Source organism: Moschus berezovskii, chromosome 1 (genome assembly GCF_049115385.1).
Source record: "Moschus berezovskii isolate FMDL1 chromosome 1, NW_MosBer_1.0, whole genome shotgun sequence".
Taxonomy (NCBI): domain Eukaryota; kingdom Metazoa; phylum Chordata; class Mammalia; order Artiodactyla; family Moschidae; genus Moschus; species Moschus berezovskii.
Window position 1 is genome coordinate 92,016,757 of NC_142460.1, and position 27,912 is coordinate 92,044,668.

The 27,912-nt window shown below is 42.0% G+C and overlaps 1 protein-coding gene across 4 annotated transcripts in view; it reads left to right on the top strand.

Moving 5' to 3' along the window:
- The window catches only part of RUBCN (rubicon autophagy regulator), a 60,714-nt gene that overhangs the window by 25,334 nt on the left and 7,468 nt on the right, over positions 1 to 27,912 (top strand). For 2 of the 4 annotated variants that reach the window (XM_088837780.1, XM_055400128.2), the window contains exons 3-13: positions 5,319 to 5,402; positions 7,900 to 8,059; positions 8,905 to 9,011; positions 10,029 to 10,182; positions 10,817 to 11,350; positions 14,881 to 14,976; positions 15,673 to 15,788; positions 16,714 to 16,921; positions 17,435 to 17,539; positions 26,030 to 26,090; positions 26,948 to 27,080. In XM_088837780.1, coding sequence (XP_088693906.1) covers positions 5,319 to 5,402; positions 7,900 to 8,059; positions 8,905 to 9,011; positions 10,029 to 10,182; positions 10,817 to 11,350; positions 14,881 to 14,976; positions 15,673 to 15,788; positions 16,714 to 16,921; positions 17,435 to 17,539; positions 26,030 to 26,090; positions 26,948 to 27,080 — 1,758 coding nt within the window. Of the gene's footprint in view, positions 1 to 3,244; positions 3,416 to 5,318; positions 5,403 to 7,899; positions 8,060 to 8,904; positions 9,012 to 10,028; positions 10,183 to 10,816; positions 11,351 to 14,880; positions 14,977 to 15,672; positions 15,789 to 16,713; positions 16,922 to 17,434; positions 17,540 to 19,502; positions 19,578 to 26,029; positions 26,091 to 26,947; positions 27,081 to 27,912 lie in introns of those variants that run through there. The other 2 variants (XM_055400049.2, XM_088837781.1) reach the window with 2 other exon arrangements.

The window sequence follows — 27,912 nt, forward strand, 5'->3', positions numbered from 1 at the left end:
AAGTTCTGAAAGTGAGGCCCTCTTTCTAAAGAATTTTGAAGATCTGAGGACAGTTTTTATCCTTTAAAGTGCTGAATTCTTCTCCGTGGTCATCATTATTAAAATCTCACTCAAGGAGTTTGGATGTGACATTGTATAGTAGACTGACAGACATCTTCAGAATCAGACAGAACCTGGATTGAAATTGCTCAGGTCCTTGGGGAAAAAAATCACAGTAGTAATAATTATGGATCTCTGAGTCAGGCTGCTCTTATTTTAATCTGTTTCACCACTGTGTGGTATTGAGTAAGTTACATGCTTGTTAGTACTTCTGTTTCCTCATTTGTAAAATGAGGCGGTTACACTGGTATGTGTCTCATAGAATTGTTGTGAGAGTTAAATGAGATAATACCTGAAAAAGCTTTAGAAAGTGTAATAAGTTGTCTGTCAGTCTTAACTGTTAGGTGATGTTATCTTTTTTGAGCTTTTTCTCATCTGTCGAAATGATGATAATATTATTTATGTCATAATGTTTGATAGAAAGATTAAATGAAACAGCATACAAATTGGCCTAACACAGTTCATGGTACATAGGAAGTAATTAATGAATGTTCCTTTCATTTTTTTTTAAGTTGCAAGTTACATGTTGTCCTGTGAAAAAAAATATGAACATCGGAATTTATAGAACAAATAATTTAACCCAATTTAACAATTAATTAATCTCGCTTCTGCCTTTACCACTGTTGTTCTTGCTATTGAAGTTTAAGTAAGTTCGTGTTACCAAATCCAGTGCACATCTTCCCTCTAAACACTGTCTTGTGTTCTTCACTGTTGAACATCATCAGACCTTGACTCATGTTGCATTATTATCTTCCAGTCTCATAGAGACCTCCTCCTACCCCTACAACCACTAAGAAAGACTTGGTTTTTTCCCTGGAATTTCTTCCTCTCAGATTTTCAGTTCAGTTCAGTTATTCAGTCGTGTCCAACTTTTTGCATCCCCATGGACTGCAGCATGCCAGGCTTCCCTGTCCATCACCAACTCTCAGAGCCTACCCAAACTCATGTCCATCGAGTCAGAGATGCCATCCAACCATCTCATTCTCTGTGGTCCCCTTCTCCTCCCACCTTCAATCTTTCCCAGCATCAGGGTCTTTTTCAGTGAGTCAGTTCTTTGCATCAGATGGCCTAAGTATTGGAGTTTCAGCTTCAGCATTAGTCCTTCCAATGAATATTCAGGACTGATTTCCTTTAGGACTGACTGGTTGGATCTCCTTGCAGTCCAAGAGACTCAAAAATCTTCTCCAACCCCACAGTTCAAAAGCATCAGTTCTTCGGCACTCAGCTTTCTTTTTAGTCTAACTCTCACATCCATACATGACTACTGGAAAAACCATAGCTTTGACTAGATGGACCTTTGTTGGCCAAGTAGTGTCTCTGCTTTTTAATATGCTGTCTAGGTTTGTCACAGCTTTCCTTCCAAGGAGCAAGCATCTTTTAATTTCATGGCTGCAGTCACCATTTTCAGTGATTTTGGAGCCCCCGCCAAATAAAAGTCTGCCACTGTTGCCATTGTTTCCCCATCTATTTGCCATGAATTGATGGGACTGGATGCCATGATCTTAGTTATCTGAATGTTGAGTTTTAAGCCAACTTTTTCACTCTCCTCTTTCACTTTCATCAGGAGGCTCTTTAGTTCTTTGCTTTCTGCCATAAGGGTGGTGTCATCTGCATATCTGAGGTTATTGATATTTCTCCCGGCAATCTTGACTCCAGCTTGTGCTTCCTCCAGCCCAGCGTTTCTCATGATATACTCTACATATAAGTTAAATAAGCAAGGTGATAATATACAGCCTTGATGTACTCCTTTTCCTATTTGGAACCAGTCTGTTGTTCCACGTCCAGTTCTAACTGTTGCTTCTTGACCTGCATACAGATTTCTCAGGAGGGAGGTCAGGTGGTCTGGTATTCCCATCTCTTTAAGAATTTTCACAGTTTATTGTGATCCACACAGTCCAAGGCTTTGGCGTAGTTAATAAAGTGGAAGTAGATGTTTTTCTGAAACTCTCTTGCTTTTTCGATGATCCAGTGGATGTTGGCAATTTGATCTCTGGTTCCTCTGCCTTTTCTAAATCCAGCTTCCATCTGGAAGTTCATGGTTCACGTACTGTTGAAGCCTGGCTTGGAGAATTTTAAGCATTACTTTAGTTTTTAATAGAGTCCAGTCCTACGTCCTTATCTCCTCTTACTTTGTACATTTTCCTGAAACAGTCTCATTCACTTGCATTGTTTTAACTATCACCTGTACACTAACAATCCCCAGCTCAGACCTCTCTGCTGAATTTTAGATCCACAAGACTACCTATCTGCTATACATTATCATCTGGCTGGCTGTCCTACAGGCCAAGCACAGCATGACTCAAAACAAACTTATCTTCTCTCATAAGATTACCCTTCCTCCTGATGTTTAAAATACTAGTCTGTGGCATTCCCAGGTCCTCAGTCTCCCAAAGCCAGAGTTGGGAACTGTACCAGCAGGTTTTGTAAAAACCCAATACAGATTTCCCAGACTGAGGACCTACCAGATTAGAGGCACCATCATTTAGTGGTTCATGTACTTGCATCTTGATAGTAAAAAAGTTCTTTTCTTGGCTCTGTTACTAATTTTACATCATCATCTGGTGTAATCATTTTACTGTAATCACAAGACAGTTTTACCATCTGTGCCAGAAAGAGAAAATGTGTCATGATGAAATAGTGAAGTGAAATTCCTGAGTGAAAGATGCTTGGTAAATGCAGCACAATATTATTGTTATGAATAAGTAATAAGATCTGTGAAGGCAGTTGGTCACCAGAATGAACACTATTAAAGTATATGTTCACCACAAAATAGCAGTAGTGTTAGTCAGTGGAAACGGAGCAAACCAGACAAATCTATCATACATATACATTTAGCAACTACAGGCTCAAGTGAGAAGAATTAAATACAAAAAATCCATACTACCTTCACCGCTGCTCTGTTCTACCTTGTAAAGATCTAAAAGTTAAAGTCTGTGTCAAGGACTTGTTTTTTCCCTCTCATTTCCTCCCTAAAGATTAAGGCTTTCAAAGGCTTCTAGCTGCTGTGTCATCAGGAAGCTATTCTGGGTGTTGTGCCCTTGGAGGGGGAAGGGATACAATGATTCATGCTGGGCATATCTCTTTTGTGCTTTTCTAGGGATGTGTTGTGGAATGTGAACTGTGTTTTTTTTTAATCACTCAGGGCCTTAGGAAGCTATAACATCATAACCCTATTCTTAAAGGGATCTCATTTCCCTTGACATCCTGCATCTGGACTACCTTTTAGTCTTTCCACAAGGCACGGTGTATTTGATAACCCCTTTTCTGCTGCTTGGAAATGTGGAGACGCTTAACCCCCGAGATTTATGAGCTGACTGTAAGTGCAAAGATCCCCCCTTTTCCACCACTACGAAGAAACCTGTAGTTGGCATATAGATGTTCCAATTTAAAAATAACAATAATAACAAAAAAGACCTCTTGTGTATGTGTATGTATATATTTGGCTGTACTCTGTGGCATGTGGGATCTTAGTTCTCTGACCAGGGATCAAACACGTGCCCCTGCTTTGGGATCATGGAGTCTTAACCATTGGACCACCAGGGAAGTCCCTGTTTATTTCTTTTCTGAATATGTAAATGACATATGTGTTTTTATTTGCTGAAAATTTAAAAATTATCGAAGCCTTTAGAAGAAAGTAAGTTATTACCCTGTAGAAACGGGCAGTCCTGATCATAAATCTGACTGCATTTGTGCAGAACAGAGGAGTAAGCCTGTCCTTTTCTGTCCTAAATCCTCATGCTCGCTTTTCTTCCTTACCAGTAAATGTGCTTTGTGTCATTTCCTCCCCTCTCCCCAGAATAGGGTACTTTCATCTTCATTAAAAATCTGTAGCAGATATCCTTTCTCCTCAATTCTTTTTTTCTTTTCTTTCCTCCTCAATTTTCTTAACTGTGTCTGTGAATTTGTCTGCTGTCTCTTGGTCAGCAGAAGCTATTTCTCCAAACCTCTTTCTAAAAATTTTAAACCATCCTTTGTTGGCATTAAATTCTCCAGCTTTAGATCTTCCACTTTTTTTGCTTTCAGTTGTCACATAATGACTTTGCTTTTTCTTGAATCATATTAGAGTCTTTAGGGATGTCTTCCCTATAGCAATCCTGTACCCACATAAAAGCTGAGTTTTCAATATGTGATTTAAGTTATTTCTCAAAAAGTACAAGATTTTTGTGCCTGCTGGAGTAGCTATAGCAACAGCTTCACAAATTTCCTTTTCTTTTTTTACCATAGTCCTTATACTGGATTCATTTATCTTGAAATGATGGGTAACTTCACCTGCAGGCCTCAATCTGTGGTGTAGATTCGACTTTTTCTTATAATGCCATGACTTTTCTCTGCTTCTTGGAAGCACTCCCAACATTGCTAGTGGCACTTCGTCTGGGTCCCAGAGTGTTATTCAGAATTTTTGCAATTACATTAAACACAATGGAAAATACATGAGAACTGGGAGAGGTCACTTTTTACTGCACTATGCATTTTACTGAAGAGCTGAACAGCTCATACAGAGATGATTAATGTCACATGGCATTTTGAGTGGACACTTGCAATATTTGAGCTCACAACAGTAACAGGAGGTGGCTACAAAATTATTATAGTAGTACATAATTGCATAAAACTAACTGTGCAATTATGATTTGATGTTCTTCTATATATTTGTTTACATTTCTCTTGACTGCAGATGGCACCATCTATGGCCCCTAAGTGTTTGTGTAAGTTTTCATAAACTTTAACTTTTCATAATAGGTGTGTATATATTTTATGGTAGTAAATGATAAAATAGGCTAGAATCTACATATATTTTATGCATTTATGAGATATCTAACTTTCCTAATTTTTTTTCAGTATTTCCAAGCTATGCAGTTCATCTATGAGTTATTTTCAAATTATTACAAACCTTCAAAATTTTTTTCCCAATATATTTATTGAAAAAATTCCACATAGAAGAGGACCCACACAGTTCAAACCTGTGTTGTTCAAGGGTCAGCTGTATAATCTTCTATATCATATACATATATTATCTCCTTTAAAGAACAATTAGAATAGTTTTTAACAATTGACCTTTAAAAGGGTGACTATCTGTATGTGTTTTTTGATTGCTCTTGAGAACCTTTATTGTGGCAAGGGAAGGTTAGGCTTTTCTTTTTCCTCTCTTGGAATATGGATATGAGAACTAGATGTGGTCCAAAATGGTAATGATTTGTTTACCTTGTGTGTTCCTGAAACAGGTGTGTTGCCGCCAGACTGATTACTGGCAGTTTGTGAAGGACATTCGCTGGCTCAGTCCCCACTCAGCCCTTCATGTGGAGAAGGTAAGAAGTAAAGGCAACCACAAGGCTTTGTTGTTTGATGTTCTGAATGCAGAGTCTCCTAGGCTAGAGGGATGGCTTATGGCAAGTTTCCTATTAACTAAGGAGAGGAAATTATCCCTGTCGGACTGATATTGAGAGGAGAATGCTTTGAAAAATAAGCCTTACATACTCCTTGCTCCAGGCCACTTTCCCTCCTCTAGGGAAGGGGTATGAAGTTTTGTTATTTTTCAAAAGATTTGCAAAAATGGGACCAGAATGAAGCTTTTCAGTATCCAGAGCAAATGGCAAGAAGTTTTCTGAATGGTTAGGGGTAAGTAGGACTGACAAGTGGTAACTGCTTAAGAAGAAGAGGATACACCAAATACAAAAAAAATGTGAGGTTCCTGGAGGCCAGTGTCAAATGGAGCCTAATATGTTCCCAACAACGTTAGCTTCTATTGTAGCCCTCTGCTCTCCTGTTCTCTCACCTCAGTATGGTAGCCCTGATTCCCAGCCAGGGACAGAGCTCCAGGAGGTTCGGTAACTTGGCCAGAGTTACAAAACTAGTTCCACAGCAGTCACTGCCAAATATGTATATTTATTTATTTAACCCTTGGTTGTGGAAATTTTCAAGCATAGTCAAAGTTAGATTAGTGAAATGAACCCAAACTATCCATCACCCATCTCCAATACTTACTGATTCATGACCAGTCTCGTTTCATGTATATCACATTTACTGCCAGGTTCATTGCTGAGGCGATGTCTGGAAAAATAACTTAATGATCAGGGAGCCAAATTGCAGGGTGGTCACTCTGGCCATTTTTTCTGAGAAAAGACCAGAGCACAGTGATTTTCTTACATGGATTTTTGTGTGTGTGTGTGTGTGTGTCCTTATCACTTTATTTTTCCCACCAAACCCCCCTCTCTAACTTTCTTTTCTAAAATGTGTTGCTATAATGATTTCCTCTTAGAAGCTACCTGAAAGTGCCATCCATACATTTTTTTTTTTTTTGCACTGATTGTGGGCTATGAAACCTTGCATTTAGAAATAGACAATAGAAGTACATTTCAAATAGAGAATGCTGTGGTGAGAGCCAGAAAGAGATGCTCAGGTGGTTTCTCTTTGGTAAAGAATCTTTGGGGGCATTTTTACTAGATTTCTTACCCAAGGTTTTTCTTGCCTTCTTTTCTGGTTGTTGTTCAGTCACTAAGTCGTGTCCGACTCTTTGTGACCCTATGGACTACAGCACGCAGGCTTCCCTGTCCTTCAACTCCCAGAGCTTGCTCAAACTCATGTCCATGGAGTCAGTGATGCCATCCAACCATCTCATCCTCTGTTGTCCCCTTCTCCTCCTGCCTTATATCTTTCCCAGCATCAGTCTTTTCAAATGAGTCAGTTCTTCACATCAGGTGGCCAAAGTATTGGCGCTTCAGCTTCAGCATCAGTCCTTTCAAAGAATATTCAGGATTGATTTCCTTTAGGATTGACTGGTTGGATCTCCTTGCAGTCCAAGAGACTCTCAAGAGTCTTCTCCAACACCACAGTTCAAAAACATCAATTCTTCAGCGCTCAGCTTTCTTTATAGTCCAACTTTCACATCCGTACATGACCACTGGAAAAACCATAGCTTTGACTAGATGGACCTTTGTTGGCCAAGTAATGTCTCTGCTTTTTAATGTGCTGTCTAGGTTGGTCATAACTTTTCTTCCAAGGAACAAGCGTCTTTTAATTTCACAGCTGCAGTCACCATCTGCAGTGATTTTGGAGCCCAAGAAAATAAAGTCTGTTACTGTTTCCATTGTTTCCCCCATCTATTTGCCATGAAGTGATGGGACCAGATGCCACGATATTCATTTCTTAAATGTTGAGTTTTAAGTGAGCTTTCTTCCTGTCCTCTTTCATCTTCATCAAGAGGCTCTTTAGTTCTTCTTCACTTTCTGCCATAAGGGTGGTGTCATCTGCATATCTGGGGTTATTGATATTTTTCCCAGCAATCTTGATTCCAGCTTGTGCTTCATCTAGCCTGGCATCATACTCTGCACATAAGTTAAATAAGCAGGGTGACAGTGTGCAGCCTTGATGTACTCCTTTCCTAATTTGGAACCAGTCCATTGTTCCATGTCCAGTTCTAACTGTTGCTTCTTGACCTGCATACCTGAAATAGAAGACTCTATGAGAGAACCCAGGGGGTCAAGTTCATTTTTCCTCTGAATATCCCAGAATAGATTCCTCTTTGGAGTTAGAACATAAAGAGACAGATGTAGCAGCTTTGTCCTCTCCTGGAGCTGCATATTATGTCTTAAGTGCTTAGTCCCTTTCCAGTGGTCCACACCAGCAGGAGGGCCATTAATCTCTTCCCTCCTTCTCCTTCCTCTACAACATCTAGATGCTAGCTGGAGGGCAGATACCTCTGATTAACTGCTCTGACCTTGCTCAGTTTAGTTTTCATGTCATTAGGCCTCAGCCTTGCTGGATTGGTCAGGATGTATATTTTGACTCATGCTTCTTTGCTCCCAGTTTATCAACTTGCATGAGAACGGCCAGAGCAGCACGGATGGCGTGAGTGAGCGTGCTGTGGCTGAGCTGTGGCTGCAGCACAGCCTGCAGTGCCACTGCCTCTCAGCCCAGCTCCGACCTCTGCTGGGGGACAGACAGTACATCAGGAAATTCTACACAGGTAGGTAGAGGTTGCCTCTCCAGGACTGCTGCATGGACTTCCTCATTCTCCTCCACGTCACTCTTCTTTATGGACCCGCTCTGTCCCTGGGGTCTCATACTTTCACTTGATATCACAGAGGTCCTAATCGGAAATATGTATCTAGCCTTCTCTCTAACATCTTATGTAAAACACAGTCACACTTTATGCTAAGGTATTTCTCCACTCTTATACACACAGATCAATACAAATAACTACTATGGTGGCTAGGAAGGGAGAATGGGGACTTAGAGTGTCTTAATGTGGACAGAGTTTCAGTTTAGGAAAGTGATAGGAGAGAGAGATGATGGTGAGAGTTGTACAGCAGTGTGAATGTACTGAGTGCCACTGGCCTGTATAGTTAAATATGGTTAAATAGTAAGTTTTATATTATGTGGCTTTTACCACAATAAAAAGCATTAATAAAAGAACTTATACTATTTACTGAGAGTTTTCTATGTTCTAGTCAATGTTATCTATTCTTTATACATACACACTTAACAGTAACTCTGAGAGTTGGGTGTTAATACCCCTGTTTTCTGATCAGAGAAGCAGAGCTCAAAGGAGGTCAGGTGACTGGCCAGAGTCACCCAAAGCCAGAGGTCACATCTGGGTCTTTCTGATTTTGTAACCTCTTGTCATGGCCTCTTTGCTATCCTGCACATGACTTAACCTCTTCTGTACTTTATTTGTCCCTGGTTTCCCTCTATCCACAGTGATATGATTCTCCTTATCTTTGCCTTTCCCCTCTCTCCTTCCCTGACCTTCTTCCAGGGCCATATACCTCCCTAAGGGACTCCGTCACTGCAGTAGTTTTCTCTCCCCAGATACTGCTTTCCTGCTAAGCGACGCCCACGTCACGGCCATGCTCCAGTGCCTGGAAGCAGTGGAACAGAACAACCCTCGCCTGCTGGCTCAGATCGATGCTTCTATGGTAAAGGGGGCAAGGAATTATCTGTGTCTGTCTTCTGGCCTCCTAGACCTCATCATGATGTAACCCTGTGTAGCAAACTACTTCACTTAGGCAATTATGAGCTGAAAGGCTCTCATTAAAAACAAACAGAAAACTTAGAAAAGAAGAGGAGGTACCATTAAGTATATCTATTGAAATAAAAAGCCTATTTGTAAGTAAGCTTAAGTCTATTTGAGGAGGGAGTTGTCTGTTTGTTTTTTTTGATCCTTAAAAAATCTTCAGTTTGAGGAGGCACCTCCTGAAGGGCAGGCTTGAACAAATGCGGAGAGATGATTGTGAGTCAAGCTGACTGTAGGTAGAGCATCAGATGTGGTGCAGCCTAATGTTACGTAGGATCATTTTTTCCAAAGAAATGGTGTTATTTTGTGTTGCTTATTTTTCACTCTCCAGGTCCCTCATCCCATCACTAATATCAGTGCCTCCGCTAAAATGGAATCACAAACCCTCTTTCTTTTGTGGAGGGATCCCCTGTCTCTCCTGATTTTAAACTTTTGATTCTTGCTTGCCACCTAATGAATATTCTGTACATGCCAGTCATGGTGCTATGCACAGTACATGCGTCATCTCATTTAATCCTCACAACTCTGTAAAGTAGATATTAATCTCATTTTATAAAGGAGGCCACTGAGGGACAGAGTAGATAGATCATTTGCCGAAAGTTTGGACCAAATACCTTGTGATAGGGCCTGGGTTTGAGCCCCAGTGTATCTGACTTCTGACTCCTCATGCATAGACTTTGTAAAGCACTCCTGGTCTGATCATCTAGGATTCCAGCTGCAGAAGCCATGATGTTTGCCAGGCCTTTGAGCTTTCAAAGTTGTGTGCTGTGGTAGAGAGTACCTATGCTGTCTCTACAGGCCCTGGCTGCAGTTCAAACCTGCTGCCAAAGGCCAGTTTCTGCCAGTGTTTCTATAAGACTGTGCTCTTCCTCTGAGGGCTACTATCCTTGATTCTGACACTTTTTTTTTTTTTCCATAGTTTGCCAGAAAGCATGAGAGCCCACTCCTGGTGACAAAGAGCCAGAGCCTGACAGCTCTGCCTGGTTCCGCATACACCCCTTCAACCAGCAATGCTCAGCATTCCTACTTTGGGTCCTTCTCCAGTCTCCACCACATCCCCCACCACAGCTTAGGTATGGGGGCAGTGAGGGATCGTGAAGACATGTATCTCCAGCCTTGGAAAACAGAGGACATAGTGGTTACTTACCCCCTGGCTATAATAGAGCCTCTGATCAGTGCAGTTTGTCACACTTCATGTCTCAGTATGGAAGTCTTAAAGAGGAATATAGCAACTAACCTAAGATAATGCAGTAGAATCATTAAAGTAACAGAGGAAAGAGATGTTTTTCGTTTCCCCTGGGTTTCTAATCCACATCGCCAAGAACGCATTTCAATAATAACAGCTAACATTTCTTCAGTGCCTGCCACATGTCAGGCTCTGTTGTCATCAGTTTGTTTATATTGTCTCATTTAATCCTTAAAGCAGTCCTACGAAGTAGGTGTTACTATTATTGCTCATTTTATAGATGGGGAGTGCATACTGGTAAGCAAAGAAGCCACTGTCTCAAGAGCTCATGCTTTTGGCCTAGCTGCTTCTCAGTAAATTTTTCCTTACTTTGAATGACTTAACCTTTTCTGAGGTGACATCATATGTCCTAGGCATCCCCATTTAGGGAGTTCAATCCTTAGCTATGGAGAAGCCCTTCATACATACCAGCTCAAAAGCTCCCAGCTCACCTTTCCCTTCCCTTTCTTTTCATATCCTAGAAAGAAGATCTACTTCCTTTTCACTCTCTGGCCCGTCCCGAAAACCTCAAGAAAGCAGAGGGCATGTCTCAGCAGCAGAGGATCAAACTGTCCTAGACCCTCTGCTGCCAATCACTGCATTAGCCAAGGACTCCCCCTCAACCCCCAATGAGATGAGCTCCAGCACTCTGACCAGCCCCTTGGAAGCATCCTGGGTCAGCAGCCAGAATGACTCCCCAAGTGATGCCAGCGAGGGGCCTGAGTACCTGGCCATTGGCAACCAGGACCCCCGGGGCCGGACCGCTAGCTGTCAGAGTCACAGCAGCAATACTGAGAGTAGCAGCTCCAATTTGTTCTCCTCCAGCAGCTCTCAGAAGCCAGACTCTGCTGCTTCTTCTCTAGGGGACCAGGAGGGAGGTAGGCAGAGCCAGTTGTCCAGTGTCCTTCGCAGATCTAGCTTCTCAGAGGGGCAAACGCTCCCTGTCACCGGAGGAACAAAGAAGAGCCATACCCGCTCCCATTCGGACACCAACATTGCCTCCAGAGGAGCCCCAGGTAATGATATCCACCAACCGCATGTCAGTAAGGTGGCCTCCGGAATTTCCGGTGGAAGGGAGATTTGTTCTTAAGGGTCTTCAAATGGCAGGAAGAGAAGTTATGTTTCTGAAGATATGAAGAACATCCTGCTTATAGTGAAAAAGAGGTTTGTAATAAAATGTGGATATCTAAATCCAAAATCTCTCTGAGGATGCTTACGTTTGTTCGTTTATACATTGCTCAATAGTAAGTGTTTTCTTGGATTCTTTCATAATTCTTTAGCATCAGAGGATAGTGTTACTGACTAATCATAGTCTAAGTTTTAAATGTGTCTCTCAGAGAGAGGGGAAGTACTAATGGGCTTTAAAAATAATCCTGTTAAATTCCTTCCCTGAGAAGTTTGGTCAGGATATAATAACAATAAGAGAGAGGCAAACTGATACTAGGATTCCCTGATTAACACTAGAGATGTAGTGAGTGTCAGGTGATGGGACCTAGTAAACACGTAGGTGGGCTGACCGCTGCATCAGTAATTCAGGCTGAACGGCCGTCGGGTAAGGAGGCCTTGGCTGCTGGGACCACCCTCACACAAACACCAGCTGCTAGCGGGGAGCACCCCGGGCACGGCCAAGGTGGGTGTCGCTGCTTTTGCTGCTTCCCTGCCATCATCTTTCCTAGGTTGTTGGTGTCTGGCAGTCTTTGGTTGGGTTTCATTTGTAAGAACATTTCTGTAAAAGCAAGTGGAACATGGACCTTTGTGTTCAAATCCAGTTCTGGGTGAAAAGCTTTGGATATAAATTATCAAAATAAAGCAGAAAAAATTAAGAGCCTAAAAGGAAGATACTCTTTACAACTAGAGCTGCTATTGATTTCTGTTTATAATTTCTAAAAGGTGAGAGCTAAGGCCCTCATCTGAAACTTCTGAATTGCAAATTTTTGTCTCTGTTTTCCCCTCAAGAATGTGGGTTGGCTCATTGGAACTGGTTCAGAAACCAAGAAACCTCCAATTCAAAGTCTGTCTTCTCATGAGCCTTCTTAGATGTGAAGAGTGCATAGGTTAGACCCTTACTTCACATCTCCTGGAACAGATGTGGTGTCTGCTGTACTCCAGGTTGCTGGCCTTTGAGCATGTGAAACTCCCCTCTCCCCATTCTTGAATCCATGTGGATTCCAGAAACCACAGTAACCTGCATTGGAAAAGGGAGCCAGAGAAAACCTAAGCAGGAGGGTCTGAAGGAATATGGGTCCTGTGCAGCTTCTCATCCGTGTCATCTGTCCGTCTGTACTAGGGCTCCCTCTCAGGAGTTACACCCCCACCTTTGCTGGATAAAAAGACACTCTTTTCTCACTCTCTGTTCTCGTTTTCTGGACTCTCCTCTGCTCCTGTCTGTCTACATACAGGAGGCCCCAGGAATATCACCATTATAGTTGAAGATCCCATTGCAGGTTTGGGAGCCAGTCCTTCTCCTCTCTGTCCATCACCCCCTGCCTCCTTTTGCTCCTCTGTGACCATCTTGCTTAGTGCAGAACTTCCTTTTCCATTCTGGTGTCAATCAAGCCTGGCTAGTCTGGTCCTGTTGTGATGCCTGGACCTGGTTGTAAAATGATACCAATATTTTACGTGATATATTTTCTGCTTATGACTTCCAAATGCCTCGTTCCTTCTCTCAGCAGCTTTTGGGAGGTAGAATTCATACTTGTCAATCCTGTACTGCCTAGAGGTGAAACTGAGGCCTGCTATTTGTTAAGACATCATGATGAATCAATGGCAGAATTTTTCTTGTAACTGAGTACTTATTATGAATTACTTTGTTTTCCTTGAATTAACACCAGAATATGTTTTCTCCTCTTTCTGTGGTCTTGGATGTGAGTGCATGTTTTTTGCCTCGTCTGGAGTCCCCTGTTTCCTTTTTCTTTTATCTGTCTTTCTTCCCCTGTAAATTCCATCTCCCCTAGCCCTACCCCTTCATTCCAGCCATTGTACAAGGTTTCTCTAGTGACTTAAGTCTGTGTTTTTGGTTTTCACAGTTTGGTATTCAATCTGCATGTGTGTTGCATTCTGGGTACATAATGCATGGAGATACTGATGCTGGACTGTGTCTGCAAGGCAGAGTGGTGAGGGTGAACTGAAATAGATGAATGGCTGAAGACATTGGGTATGTTAGCATGGCAAAGAGGGTAAAGAGAGACAAGCCCACAAGACCTTTGTTTAGAAGAGCATTGCCCTTAAGGAGATGAGAAACTGAGATGACAGATTTCAAATCAGTATGAGGAAGTTCTGAGAATTAGAGCTGATCAGTTGAATGGGCAGCATCAGGAGGTAGTGAAGTCAGTGAGCAAAGCTGGATAGCCTTTTCATATGCAGCTTCTCGCACGCGTAATCCTTCCTTCTGTACTAGGGTCTCCCTGGTAAATGAACAGGGTGCTGGTATTGGAGTGTGTGTTGTGCAATGAGTTTGACTAGGGACCTCAGAGGTTGTCTCTGAGTCACGATTTCTCACCATGACATCACGGTGACTGCTGGTGTGTAGTGAAGAGCAGAGCCCACTGCCAGGGCCACCAGGAGAACACAGAGTTATTGCTTACCATGTAGGAGCATTTTTTGTGAGAGGAGCAGTTGACAAATTGGCACCATCTGTCAGGGAAATGGGTTGGATGCTGCTCAGTCAGTCATTCTCCCAGCGCATCCTGCTCATTTCTCAGGCACCCACCTGCTTTTCTGCCTGCTCGTCCTTCTGTGGCGCTGGGAAATTTTGTGTTTCCTTTTGGAGAAGATCAGTTTCCATTTCCTGCGAACCGTGCCTGCTGCTGTTCCTCCCCTTTCAGTTCTCAACGTTCCTTGAAAACTACCCAGACACTTCCTACCTTGCAACCTTCTTTTGAAACCCCTCCCTTCCTTCTCCAGGAAGGCTGAGTCCACAGCCCTGGGGCTGAGCCCCTTGGTTACAGGGCCATCATCCTTGGCTTCTCTAGCATTGTTTTGATGCTTCTTTTAAGGGTATTGCTGGGTGTACTTTTGTTGTTCTGCCAGTTCAAAAATTGGTTAAATTTGTAAGTATGACACATTTATATTTCAGGCTAAAGAGAGGCCATACCCTAGTATTTTTTTAGTGACTTTAACCCTTCTGATATTGTTGTAAAGTCTAGTGTCAAGGGATCAGAAAAACTGCAATGTGTTTGTGAGGACTGTTTTCTAAACTGGTTTATCAAGAGGGCAGAAATTGGCTGATATTCCTGAAACACTTGGTAAAAAGATGGAAGAGGAGAGAACCGATCATGAATCCATGTTGATTTCTTTTTCGCCTTTGTGTTGCTGCCTTCCGGGTCTCGTTTTCTCTCTTTTCTCCTTAGAATGCACTGACTTCCCACCTCCCTTCCTCCGTGTGTTCCTGCATTCTTGGATTGTGTCCTGTTGGTGTGCCACCTCTCTCCTGTCCGGGAGGGCATGGGGAACGGGAGCAGTTAGATATTGAAACTCCAAGGTTGGGAATATATGTGTTGCTCACATTGTATGTGTGTTTTTACTCCCTGGTGGCCACTGACACTAGAATCCTGCAGTGATAAGTCGAAGTTGAGAGGCCCCATGTCCTACTCTGGTCAAAGCAGTGAAGTCAGCACACCCAGCTCTCTGTACATGGAGTATGGTAAGTGAGCACTAGGAAGGCCAGGCTGCAGTCGTGTCTTTGCTCTGCTCCCCCCGTGCCTGCCACGCTCTGAGCTGTGTGGCTCATCTTAGCTCTGTGGAGGCCACACACCATACAGTCTCACCCTCCCCTTCATCATTTTCAACCCCCGTGCTAGAAATCACACGGCCCCACCATTTTTTCTTGCTCCTCTCTGCCATAGGAGTCCCACCATCTCATGCTCTGGGTGTTACCATCACGAATGTCTGGTGAGCCAGCTACAGTGGCTCTCTGAGTGGGTGAGAGAGACCTTGAAAAGAGGCCTTTGAGTGTCTGAGCCTAATGACCAGAAGATAAACTGCACATTGAAATTATCCATAGGAAGAAGACATTTGTTTCCTTGTCTGACTCACAGCACAGGTTTTTTTGTGGGTAGGAGGATGCATAAGTCATCTTTAAATTTAGGTGGTCAAAGGGTGGTCTCCAGGCTCTCTCCATTTATTCCACCATTCTCTAACCTAGGCGCTTAGTGCTTTGGGATTCTGAGATTCAGAGAAACTCCTTTAGAAGGTAGACGTCTTTCTAACCTATTATTGGGAAAGACTTGTGAGCATCTTTAGCATTAAAATCATTAGATCTCTCAAAGAAGCTTGGCTATAAAGAAGATTTGCTTTTCAAAGCCAGGGCTTTTGACATCCACATTCCATTTTCCCACAGAGGGCAGTCAGTACCTGTGTTCTGGAGAAGGCATGTTCCGAAGACCATCAGAAGGACAGTCCCTTATCAGCTACCTATCTGAGCAAGACTTCGGCAGCTGTGCAGACCTGGAAAAGGTGAGGACACTAAGGAGCCACAGAAAAGCCCGTGAAGGCAATGGCACCGCACTCCAGTACTCTTGCCTGGAAAATCCCATGGATGGAGGAGTCTGGTAGGCTGCAGTCCATGGGGTCGCTGAGGGTCGGACACGACTGAGCGACTTCACTTTGACTTTTCACTTTCATGCATTGGAGAAGGAAATGGCAACCCACTCCAGTGTTCTTGCCTGGAGAATCCCAGGGACGGGGGAGCCCGGTGGGCTTCCGTCTGTGGTGTCGCACGGAGTCGGACACGACTGAAGTGACTTAGCAGCAGCAGCAGGGAGATCTGGCCAGAGGGGTATGGTGCCATTTGTCCTAAACAGGTTTTGGGCACACAGCAATAACATGCGTATAAACTACAATACAGAGAAGTCACCATAAAGATAAACTCAACAAGTTCTATCCTTGGATAATTCTTCAGGGAACTTATGCTTCTCACTGAGTCCAAAAATATTACTGATCTTGCCTTAAAAGCTCCCTTGGGCAGAAAACATTGAATTTTAGTCACATGACCTTCCTTGACCCTGGAACCTTAGATAAAGACTGCCCCTGAAATCAGCCTCTCTATTTTGTTCTAAGGTTCAGATATGTAATAAAATGTCCCTGTAACATTTTATGGGCTTCCCAGGTGATACTATTGGTAAAGAACCTGCCTGCCAGTTTAGGAAAAACTTGACTTCTCTGTCATATTTTTATGTGAAAAGTGGGACAGGAAAGCTGGGCATGGCCAGATACAAGAGCAAAGAGAACCTGGAACAGATTTTCTGGCCATCAGCTTTCTTTCCAATGGCAGTGTGCATTTCCCCTGGGTGTTTCGAATGAAAGCAGTGCACATCTTGGAAGTTCCTTTCCAAGAGACCAGTCACTGAGGTGTCCCCTTGTTGGCACTCTTCTTCCCCAGGAGAATGCCCACTTCAGCATATCAGAGTCCTTGATCGCTGCCATCGAGCTGATGAAGTGCAACATGATGAGCCAGTGCCTAGAAGAGGAGGAAGGGGAGGAGGACAGTGACAGGGAGATCCAGGAACTGAAGCAGAAGATCCGCCTTCGTCGCCAGCAGATCCGCACCAAGAACCTGCTCCCCGGGTACCAGGAGATGGAGCATGGAAGTGAGTGAGGCTGTAAATGCCTGATCCTGCCCCTTCAGGGCTTCTGGATAAGACATGGTACCTTGTGGGCTTTCTCTTCTGTCTTTATATGTTCATATGAGATGTTATACCCAAGCCAAGGGTTCCTCTGCTGTCAGAAAGATTTTCTGTGTTGTTCTGATTTTTTTTTCCTACTAGACCAGAGTCCTGGAGTTCATCTATGTTCTACCTCAGACATAGCTTCCAAAATATAGGTTTCTGATATGAGGAGAACTGAGGCCACTGGTTGCAGATTCCCTTCCCAGAGAGCAGTACTTCCTGCTTACGTGAAACTTTTAAGGAGATCAAACAAGAAAGGGAAACTAGAGCTGGTTTCCATTTCCCCAGCATAACTGCCAGTCAAGCTTCTGTTTACTTTTCTATTGAAGCCCTACCAGTTTGCTTTTACTGTGACCCTAGAAAGTGTCGGACACCTCTTTCTGTCCTGTTCATTACTGTTTTTTTGTTTGGTTTTTTTTTTTTTAACATTAACAGGCTTTCGGCTCACTTCCAGCAGCTCTCAGTTCAGTTCACGTGATTCAGCACAGTTCTCTGACTCTGGCTCTGCTGATGATGAGGTTGATGAATTTGAAATCCAAGGTATGATTTAACACTTTTCAAGGGAGCTTTCATTAACTCTTTCTTTGAATTTGGAATCATAGACCGAGAAGCTTTCCCTAAATAGGGAGTCTTCAGTATGGTTCATTATGGAATGTTGTCAGCTGTTGTAAGGGATAACTTCTCTTGTTAAAAAAACAAAACCTATTTAACATTTAAGCAGAAAAGAACACTGAAAGGAAGTGTTCCAGTGGAGTGGGCTGGCTGTTGATGTCACTCTGGAGTTTATTCCTCAATTGCACCTTTCTCTCAGACTCTTGCTCTGATTCCTCCTCCTAGCAGTCCAAAGCTGGCCCACACCTACATGAAATTAGAATCCTATTCTCTTGTGCCCCATAATACAAATGAAATTGTTTCGAAGTGTTTAAAAGGAGCTTTATTATAATCATAAGAGAAAAGGAAAAAGAGTCCCTGGCAGGGAAAAAGCAAAATGGAGGGAAAATGTCAAGTTTTTTTTTTTTTTCAAAGTAGAGCTTTATTTTCTGTCCTACCCATGCTAATTTGCATAGCAGAATCACAGATTCTTATGAGTTTCTGCTTAGAGAAGGGGAGGGACTCTTATCTGGAAAGTGTTAAATCAGGTTGACCCATAATTAGTGGGTTAATCCATGCCTGAAAATCATAAATTTCTTCATCTTCCTATCAGTGCAACCAACAAATGAACAAACAGAAAACCAAACAGTCCAGGGACATAAGCTCTCACCCTATGACTGGAACCAAGAGTAATTTTGTTATAGAGGTGAATTGTGTCTGTAGATCTCCATATTGTAATATGAAGATGAATAGATCTTTTATTGCATGAGGCTCTGACTTCCTGTTTATACCAATTTCAAGAACCCATTCAGCTCCAGGTGTGGTAGCTGGGTTTCTTCCCCATTCAGAAATACAGTTTTTACATATATTTTTCCGGGTCTTTGGGAAGTCTTCCTTTGTTCTCCTTAATGCCTCTGATTTCTCTTTATAACAATAATAGATAGTCACTTAAAACTTTTTTTTTTGGTATGTGGTTTCCCAACAATTCTCCAGTTCTCTGTACACCAACTGAATGGCCTACATTTCAGTTCTGACACTAATTCCTGGAGTTAGCACAGAGCCCACAGATCTAGGGTTCAATCCCATGGGACGGCTCCATCTTTAGATGCTAGCTGCCAGTAGGGTCACCAGGCGGCCTGTACTTCTCTGTGACCAACTGCAAACCCAAGGGTTCCTACAACTCCCCACTCAGTTTTGATAATTCAGTAGAATGACTCATAGCACTCGGAGAAGCACTCTGTGATTATAGTTTATTATAAAGGATACAAATGAGTAGTCACGTGAAGGGGAGGTTCATAGGGCAAGGTTCCAAAGTGTCCTCAGCTCAGGAACTTCTGTCTCCATGGAGTCAGGGTGTGCCACTCCCAGTACATCGACCTGTTCACCAACCAGGAAGCTCTCCCAAACCTCATCATTATCAAGGTTCATTAAGTAAGCATGAGTGATTAAATCATTGGCCATTGGTGACTGAGTTCCTGAGGTGGGGCTAAAAGTTCTAATCTTCTAATTACCTTTTTCTTCTGGCAACCAGCCCCTTCCTAAAGTTGTCTGGGTGGCCCCATGAGTCATCTGATTAACTTAAACTCAAATTTAATGGAAAAGGGCTCATTTTGAATAATAGACATTCCAATCACTTGGGAAATTTCAAAGTTTCTAAGAGCTCTATGCCAGAAACTGAACAGAGACCTATACATACATATATATGTAAAACAATAATAACAATATAATATATAACAATTTATATATATAAAACCTAACTGTGGATGTAGATTTCTAAAAACAGTGTCAGCTAGCATTTGGAGCAGAAGTCAAGTCCTGATTCCAGGAACATATGGTATAGAACTGTCATTCTCATGGATTTGCTTCCTGTCTGAATACTAAAGGGCCCCCTTTTATAATCATTATTACACAGATGGTAGTGAAGGATCTAACCTGACTCACATGTCAAAGAATGGACTGTCAGTGTCAGTGGCCTCGCTGTTTTCAGGTAGCCTGTGTTAGAAGCGTGGGTGTGCTCATGCATGCATGCGTGTGAATGTTTGCACCAGCTTTTGTACATACTTGTGACTTGTCAGTGTTATGAGAACCGAAAGGTCTAGAGAACTGTCTGGGGAAAACTGAACTTAAGCCAACCAGGAATAATTCACTTTTTTTCTTTTTCTTTAATTTTTACTGGCATATAGTTGATTTAAAAGCATTGTGTTAGTTTCTGCTGTACAGCAGAGTGAATCAGCTATGCATATACATATAGCCACTCTTTTTTAGATTGTTTTCCCATATAGGTTATTACAGAATACTGAGTTCCCTGTGCTGCACAATAGGGCCTTATTAGTTATCTATTTTGTATATAGTACTGTATATATGTCAGTCTCAACCTCCCAGGTAACCCCTCTACCCCTTTCCTCCCAGTTACCATAAGTTTGTTTTCTATATCTGTGACTCTGTTTCTGTTTTTATAAATAAGTTCATTTGTACCATTTTTTCAGATACTCCTTTTCTTCCTCATATGACTCCAATAGTCCTCCTCTCTGAGATTGTCCTTGTTGATCCTTCTCTATAGAGATTCTTTTAGATTACTGGTCATTGTGGCTGATGGAGATAATGGACAATGTAGAAAGAAGTGGTCAGGTGAAGAAATTATAATTCAAACCTATAGCTAAGTTACTGACACACATTTAGACAGCAAAAGTCAAATAGAATGGTATAGAAGCAGCTTAGAGTCTTTAGAGTTTTGAATTTGCAGAGCCAACTTTCAGAAAGCTACCTCTTCTGCTACTTTGTTTACAATTAGGACTTACTGCTGCAAATGTTTGGTCTTACTAACTGCTTTATGATCCAAACAAGTAGACTTTCTGTAGATGGGGTTAACCAAAAACAAGTAATAGTTAATTATTTTATTAATTTAAAATTTTAATTAGCAGTTTAATATTGTCAGCCACTCGAGTTTGAAATAATTGTATGTATACGATTAAATTAAGATTTAGAGAAATAAAAATAATTAGGTACCTTTTACTTCTAAACTGTTACAATTTATTCTAACATAATCTTACTTGAGAAGTAACAATCCTAAGTCACATTTTATTTTTTTTTTGGCCACGCCTTGTGGCTTGTGGCATCTTAATTACCTGACAGGGTACTAAGCCCCGGCAGTGAAAATTCTGAGTCCTAACCACTGGACTGCCAGGGAATTCCCATAACTCACTTTTAAACTGGTTTCTGGGACTTCCCTGGCGGTCACATGGTTAAGATTTCACATGGTTTCAGTCCCTGGTTGGGGATGGTTAACTAGGACCCCACATGTTGGGTGGCAAAAAGAACCAAAATTCAAACAAAAAAAAGTGGTTTCTGATATGTTTACAACCACAGTCCTTTGCAGGTGCATTTACTGACTGTTAGCTACTTCTTAATTAGAGCATATTCAATCTGCTTTAACCATAAAGCATACTTTTATTTGGTCTTCCTAGCATCCTTTCTTCCCCCATTTTGGGTGCTTTAAAGTATTTTTTATAAACCAAGAATATGAAATATTTTTCAACTAAAATACTACTTTTTCTTGTGACCCACAATCCCACACATTTTGAGGGCTTGGTAGGAAAGCAAGTGTCTCCAAGGTAGTGATTTAACTTTCTACACAAAGATTCCCAATTATGAAAGCATAATTTGTAGTTTGTTTTTCTTTGCTCTAGGTTTCCTTATTGCTTTCTGTTCTTTCTTATTTATTTCTGATCTTTAAGCAAGTTTATCACTAGTACAAAAGTCTCTCTAAAAAGTGTCAGTATAGTTCTCATTAGCAGTCTTTCTGATCATGTCTAGAGGTTTCTTTTTGATCACCTTGAATAATATATGCTATTGAAGGGTCTCTTTGGATTCCATCAAAGGAAGGTTACTTAAGCATCATACTGTAGACATCATCTATGATAAATACTCTGCATAATTATAATACTTTGATTAAAATGATCACTTTCTTAGATCCTATTTCAGCAAGTAGACCTCATGGAGCCAGAAGTGTTTGTGAAGGAAATAGATTTGACAGTTACTTCTTCCTCGCAGTAAAGTGGATATAAACTTGTAATCATAGAAAGCTTATTCACAGAAAGCTTTGTATTCATTAACATCTATTCCATTTTTAAAAAACAATCTTACTAAGGAATAATTGCATATCAAAATCCACTCACTTTAAGTGTACAACTCACTAAGTTTTAGTAAATGTACCAAGTTGTCAGCCACCACCATATTCTAGTTTTAGAACATTTCCATCATCCTCAGTAAGATCCCTCTCATGCCCATTTATAGTTAATTTACCATTTATAGTTAATTTACCCCAAGCCCCAGTCCACCACCAATCTATCTCTATAGAGTTGCCTTTTCTGGACATTTTGTATAAATGCAGTCATACAGTATGTGATCTTTTGTGTCTGGCTTCTTTCACTTCATCTGTTTCTTATGGTATCTGACAAATTGATACAATATCTTTCACAGGCTCCTGATCCCAGGCAATTTTCTCAATTTCTTTGGTTTTTCGGATTTTTTTAAAAGTTCCATTTTTTTCCTTCCTTCTTCGTTTTCCACTGCAATTTCATCAGTTCTTTAATCTTCCTTTTTCTAGAATTTCAGTCTTCCGCATAGATGTGTCTAGTCAGGGTCCATTCAGGAGACAGATACCACATGACAATTTGAATAGGGAAAATTTAGTATAAAGAATCATTAACTCTAGTCGGAGACTGAAGTAATGGGAGACTGGCTTATAAGGAGTAAAGAGAACTCTAAAGAATACAGGAATAGCAGATATGAGCAGTAATCACTATCTCTAGGGCTGAAGTAGAGGCCACAGGGAGGGAATGTAGAAGAGGGCCATTCCCCCAAGGCTAAGGTCCAGGCCTCCTTGTTCACTGGATGGTGGAGAAGTGCTCTGAAGCTGCAGAGCTGCCCTGAGAGTGTCAAGTGATGTTGTTCATGAAAGCTGCCATACCAACAGCCCTCACCAGGAAACCATTCTCTGGGGTGCTGGGGGAGGCTGCCCCCAGGGAATGTTGTTCCTCAGAACTCAAGGGGTGTTGGGGGAAGGGGAAGTGGTTCATGGGAGGTACCAGGCCTGCAGCACCTGCTCTGAAGCTTTCCCAGGAGGTGCAAGGGAAGCCATTTGTGAAAAATACCACCGGTGGCACTCTGCTGCATAGCCTTCTGAAGCCATGCTTACCCTGGGGCGTCACTTGCACTGTAGGAGTCTGCTTAGGGGAGCACACCAGAAGCAGCGAGAGAATCCCTTTCCTCCTCCAGTGTTTCTCCAGTGCCCTCTGCTGGCAAAGCTTAACAGTGTGCCAGCTGGCAAAAGATGAGTGTTTTCAAGTCCAACACCATTATCACAGAGCAGACAAAAAGAAGGGCAGGTTTGGAGCCGAAAGGCAATAAATTGATAATTGTCACAATATATAACAAAGTTCTTGAACTATATTTTTGGCAACCTCCCCATCCTCCCTCTTTTAATTTTTTTTCTCCTTGTAACAAGAGTTAATTGTGGTTCTCCATTTTAAAGTATTTCCTCTTGAATCAGTTGCAGAAAATTCATTAGAGTTGGATTTCTGAATGTTGGGTATCCCCTTATCTGCTGAAGGGAAAACAGGTTGAAACCCACCATCAGATTGGCCAGTAAATTCTGAAGTTGACTCTCTTCTTGTGCCTTGCATGTTTTATTTAAAAATGTGCAGATTTTGCTAGGGTACAGGATTTTAACCAGTTCTTCCCTGATCATTCCAATGCCCGTGTCTGGACATATAAAAATTCTTCTTTTAACTTGTCATTATTTTGTTGTTGTTTGTTTTTATATTGTTTAACTTACCCAGTCCATAATAATAGCTTTATCCTATCTAAAGCATCAGAAACACTTGAAATCATTAAAGAATTGATCAATTTTCCTTAAATAATTGATAAAATGTTTCCTAATTATGTTAACTTCCATTTGGAAGGAGAGCTTCTCAGACTTCTTTCTAAAGTACTCTCATTTGGGGTACGTTTAACTCATTCAGTTGAGTAGCTTTCTTCTCTTACTTTACTCCTTAATTATCTTAGACCCTGATCTACTTTTACCCAGATCTTCAGCTAGTGTTCCAACCACACTAAGCTAATCATCTGCTTGAATTGACTGGAGAGTGAGCAGGATGCAGCAGAGGCCTAGTATCCACAAGACATTCATGGCTCTGACCAGTGATAGGTGTGATGTCCCTTTGGTATCAGGCACTGCCTCTCTGTCTCCACTCTTTGGGTAAGATCCTCACTTCCAAACTTGTGTAACCTTCTGCACTCTTGGAAATATTCATGATTAGCTAGGACGTTACTGTACCTCTGGGGAAAATGAAGAAACAGAATAATGTATGACTTCACTTTATTTTCCAAAGAAGGAAGACTTTTTCCTCTCAAAGAATGTGAGGATGAAGAACTGCTAAATAGCTTTTATGAAGACAGTGGTTTTCAGCAACCTTGAATTGTCCACCACCTCTCCTCTCTGGCATGCCATGTTTTCTTTAGTAACCTGGCCCTCAGTAATAACTGTTAGCTCTTTACTCAAGAATATCTAAGATTTTCTCTTCTTTTCCTTTTCTATCCTAAACAGGCTGAAATTTGCTTTTTGCTTTGAACCAATTATTTAAGAAATATTTTTTGAAAATCTATCATGTACAAAGCTCTTTGAGGGTTTTAAGGACAAGGCAAAACTTATGTACAATCCAAGGCAGTTAAGTGTTACTCAGATCAGTGTTGCAAACCCAGTAGTCTATTGAGGTCTGCTATTATCTGGAATTTTTCCCCCTCCAATAGCACTATTTAGAGGGCTTCCTTGATAGCTCAATTGGTAAAGAATCTGCCTGCAATGTAGGAGAATCTGGTTTGATTCCCGGGTCAGGAAGATCTGATGGAGAAGGGATAGGCTACCCACTCCAGTATTCTTGGGCTTTATTTAGAATGAAATACAGCGCTATTTAGAATGGAATACAGACTAGCAGTATCTTGGGAACTGTATTTGGGTGGTGCAAATTCAGAGTATATGATATACATGAACTTACTTGTTAAATAAAATAGGATTTATTATTTACTAGTCTAAGATTTTGTTGCTGCCTTAAGTTTTTCTATGCTTAGAGAGCATATGAAAGCTGAGAGGTTTCAGTTTTCCTCTCTTGTACTTATAGCTTTGAAGCCTGGCCCTGAAGGCCAGGAATATTATTTGAGTATATGCTTGTATACAGAGCACTGTATTAAGTATTTGGGGACTAAACAGAAGAATTAGACATGATCTCATTTCCTCACAAGGAGATATTATAATCTAGTGATCCATACAAATATATGTGTGTACAGAGGAAACGTGAAGAACAATTGAGCAGCTCATGGCCAAGTGCAGAGTGATGTCATTTAAGCCTGGTGGTCTTATTTAGGGGCTTAAATGCAGTAGATTGGTCATTGTGTAGGCTTAATTAGGGAAAGGTCTTTTCATGAGGCTTCAAAGGAAGTGAGGGCTGAGACTTACCAGAACAGTCCAATTTTCATGACTTGAACAGGCTCTGTCTGCCTTTCTTGAACATGAATGCTATATTTCCTTCTCTCTATTAAAATTATTTGGGTAGATGAGATCTCTAGAGATTCAGTCATATCATTATTAGAAACCCTCTTCAAAATTCTTTATTGTAAATAGGCTTTGGAAAGTCTGCCGTAGTTTCCCATGACTGTGTTTGCAAGTTCTATAGTAAAGATCATGTTGAATAGCTCCATGAAAATGTGTTGTTTACCAGGCATCTCCAGGGAGTTGCCAAGCCATAGGGAAGTTCTTTTCTTCCCTGTGCCACCAGACAGGAAGGGAGTCTTTCCATGAAACTTTGTTAAGGACATGGAAGACTTCTCACATTCAGGGGTGATACCAATAGCAGTCAGATGTTAGAAGCAAAGTTTTAATTCCATTTACATTTAATGAGTAACCTCTATGATCTAAATTCTGTGCTGGGTACTGATTCTGAAATTAAAAAAGAGCTCAATAGAGTTCTCACTTCTGAGAGTTTATCATTTAAGAGGGCTTGAGGTTTAGACGATGAGAGAGAAATTGGAGTAATTTGTCACTGCTTGGTACAGAGTATGTTCCTGCTTGCCTTAGGATGCTTCATTTTTTCCTTCACTGCTTTGCACCAAATCAGAGTTTGTGTTTCCACCTGGATTTGTAGCCTCTTTGACCTTCTCAATGCTGTGTAATGTCACTAATTCAGCCTGGTGTGACTTGAACAGAGCTATACTATAAATTGTATGTAGAGCTTCACCTGGACTCTGCTCCTTATCCTGCATAAAATGTGGCACCTTGCTGCCGCCCTGAGTGCTTGGCTGGCAGTAACTTGGACTGGTGTCCATTATTATCCTTACCTCCTCCCTTTCCATTTCCTGTCCCCCTTAACTGTTGTTTCCATTTAGATGCTGACATCAGAAGGAGCACGCCCTCCAACAGCAAATCCTTCATCTCCTCTCAGTCTTTGTAAGTAGTTTGTTTGTTTGTTTGTTTTAAATAAAACTGGGATATGTGGAGAAACAAACCCAGTTCTTGGCATATGGATGGGGTGGTGCCATCTGAATCCACAAAGAGGCAAGGTGAATATGACCAGCCTGCCTGGTGGTGGTGAGCCAGGGAAAAAGAGCAGAAGATTATGGGTTCAAACAGGGTGGTCTCTGGTGGAAGTGAAGCTTTCAATGTGGATTATTCCTTCTCTGATAAGTCTGATTGTATCAGAGACCCTGAGAAGATGAGGTCTCGAAAGAGAGAACAGTGATCATGATTTCTGACTATGAAATCAAATTGAACAGGTTCCCCATAGTAGACTCAGCTAGAGGAGATGGAAGCTCACATGGGAGCAACAGTAGTCTTTAGAGTCCACAGAGCAATTTGACTCTCTCAACTTTGCAAATAGGTATTGTCATTCCCATTTTGCAGTTAAAGAAATTGAAGTTTAGGGCTTCCCTGGAGGTCCAGTGGTTAAGACTCCACGCTTCCAATGCAGAGGGCATGGGTTTTATGCCTGGTCAGGAAACTAAGATCCCACATGCCATGTGCCGTGGCCTCCAATAAAGAAAAGTTTAGAGAAAGGATTTGACACCGAATTCTTAACCAGCATTGTCATGAATGTTGAGCCTGAGCCTGAGAACTCTGTGTGGACCACTGTGTTTTCCACTGTACACACAAGTCTGAAAAGGATAAGAAAGAAAGCTTTGTGGCCTAGGATGGCTGCGAGTGTTCTCTCAGCCCGGAAATCACTGTGTAAGTTGTCGGGTCCTAAAGGGAGGGCTCCCATCCTCCTGTCTTCTCTGTTCAGTCTTCCTTGACTCTCTCCACTTCAGCTCGCACTGCTTCCTGCACTCCACGTCTGCTGAGGCAGTGGCCATGGGGCTCCTGAAGCAGTTTGAGGGGATGCAGCTCCCTGCCGCCTCGGAGCTGGAGTGGCTCGTTCCAGAGCACGATGCCCCTCAGAAGGTAAGTTCTTCAGCTCTATTTCTCTGCCCACCACCCAGGAGGCTGTGAGCCTTCCTGATATTGTTCTTCTTTGTCGTGCATCCACTGTTGAGCATGAACGTACGTGTTTCCTTCCTGACTCATAGAAGCCCTTCACTGCTAATGTGTGGAATGAATAAATGAAGGCATGTGTGCTTGCTTGTCCCCGGGTGGCACTAGTGGTAAAGAACCCACCTGCCAATACAGAAGACATAAGAGACACAGGTTCGATCCCTGGGTCAGGAAGATCCCCTGGAGGAGGGCATGGCAACCCACTCTAGTATTCTTACCTGGAGAATTCCGTGGACAGAGGAGCCTGGCAGGCTGCAGTCCATAGCGTCTTAAAGAGCCAAGACACGACTGAAGCAACTTAACTCACGTACATGCCTGCCTACATGCCTGTGCATGTAGGTGGCAGCTCCTTCACTGTCGTTTCCCCACATGACTGCTCACTAGACCTGGGGGCAGCACACCTGAGCTGTGACCACCTTGAGACCCTGGAAGAGTGTCTGAAAGAACTGAAAAAAGTTTCTTCTTTGCTCTACAGTTGATTAAGGCATGAAGCACCCTGGCATACCAGGAGGCCCAGGGTGGGTTCAGGGACAGTATTAGCAAGAGGTGCCACCAACTGGGTGGCACCTTTTGATTCTTGAAACCCAAGACCCTCACTTCTAATAGCCTGGTCCCTTATTTATTTTGAGGCCAAGTTTCCATGAAGCCCTTGCTTAGGTGTTTCTGAAAAGTCTTTCATTAATTATGTTTCTGTCGTGGCCAGAAGTGTCAAGTGTATGTATTTCCCAGACTGTCCATGGAA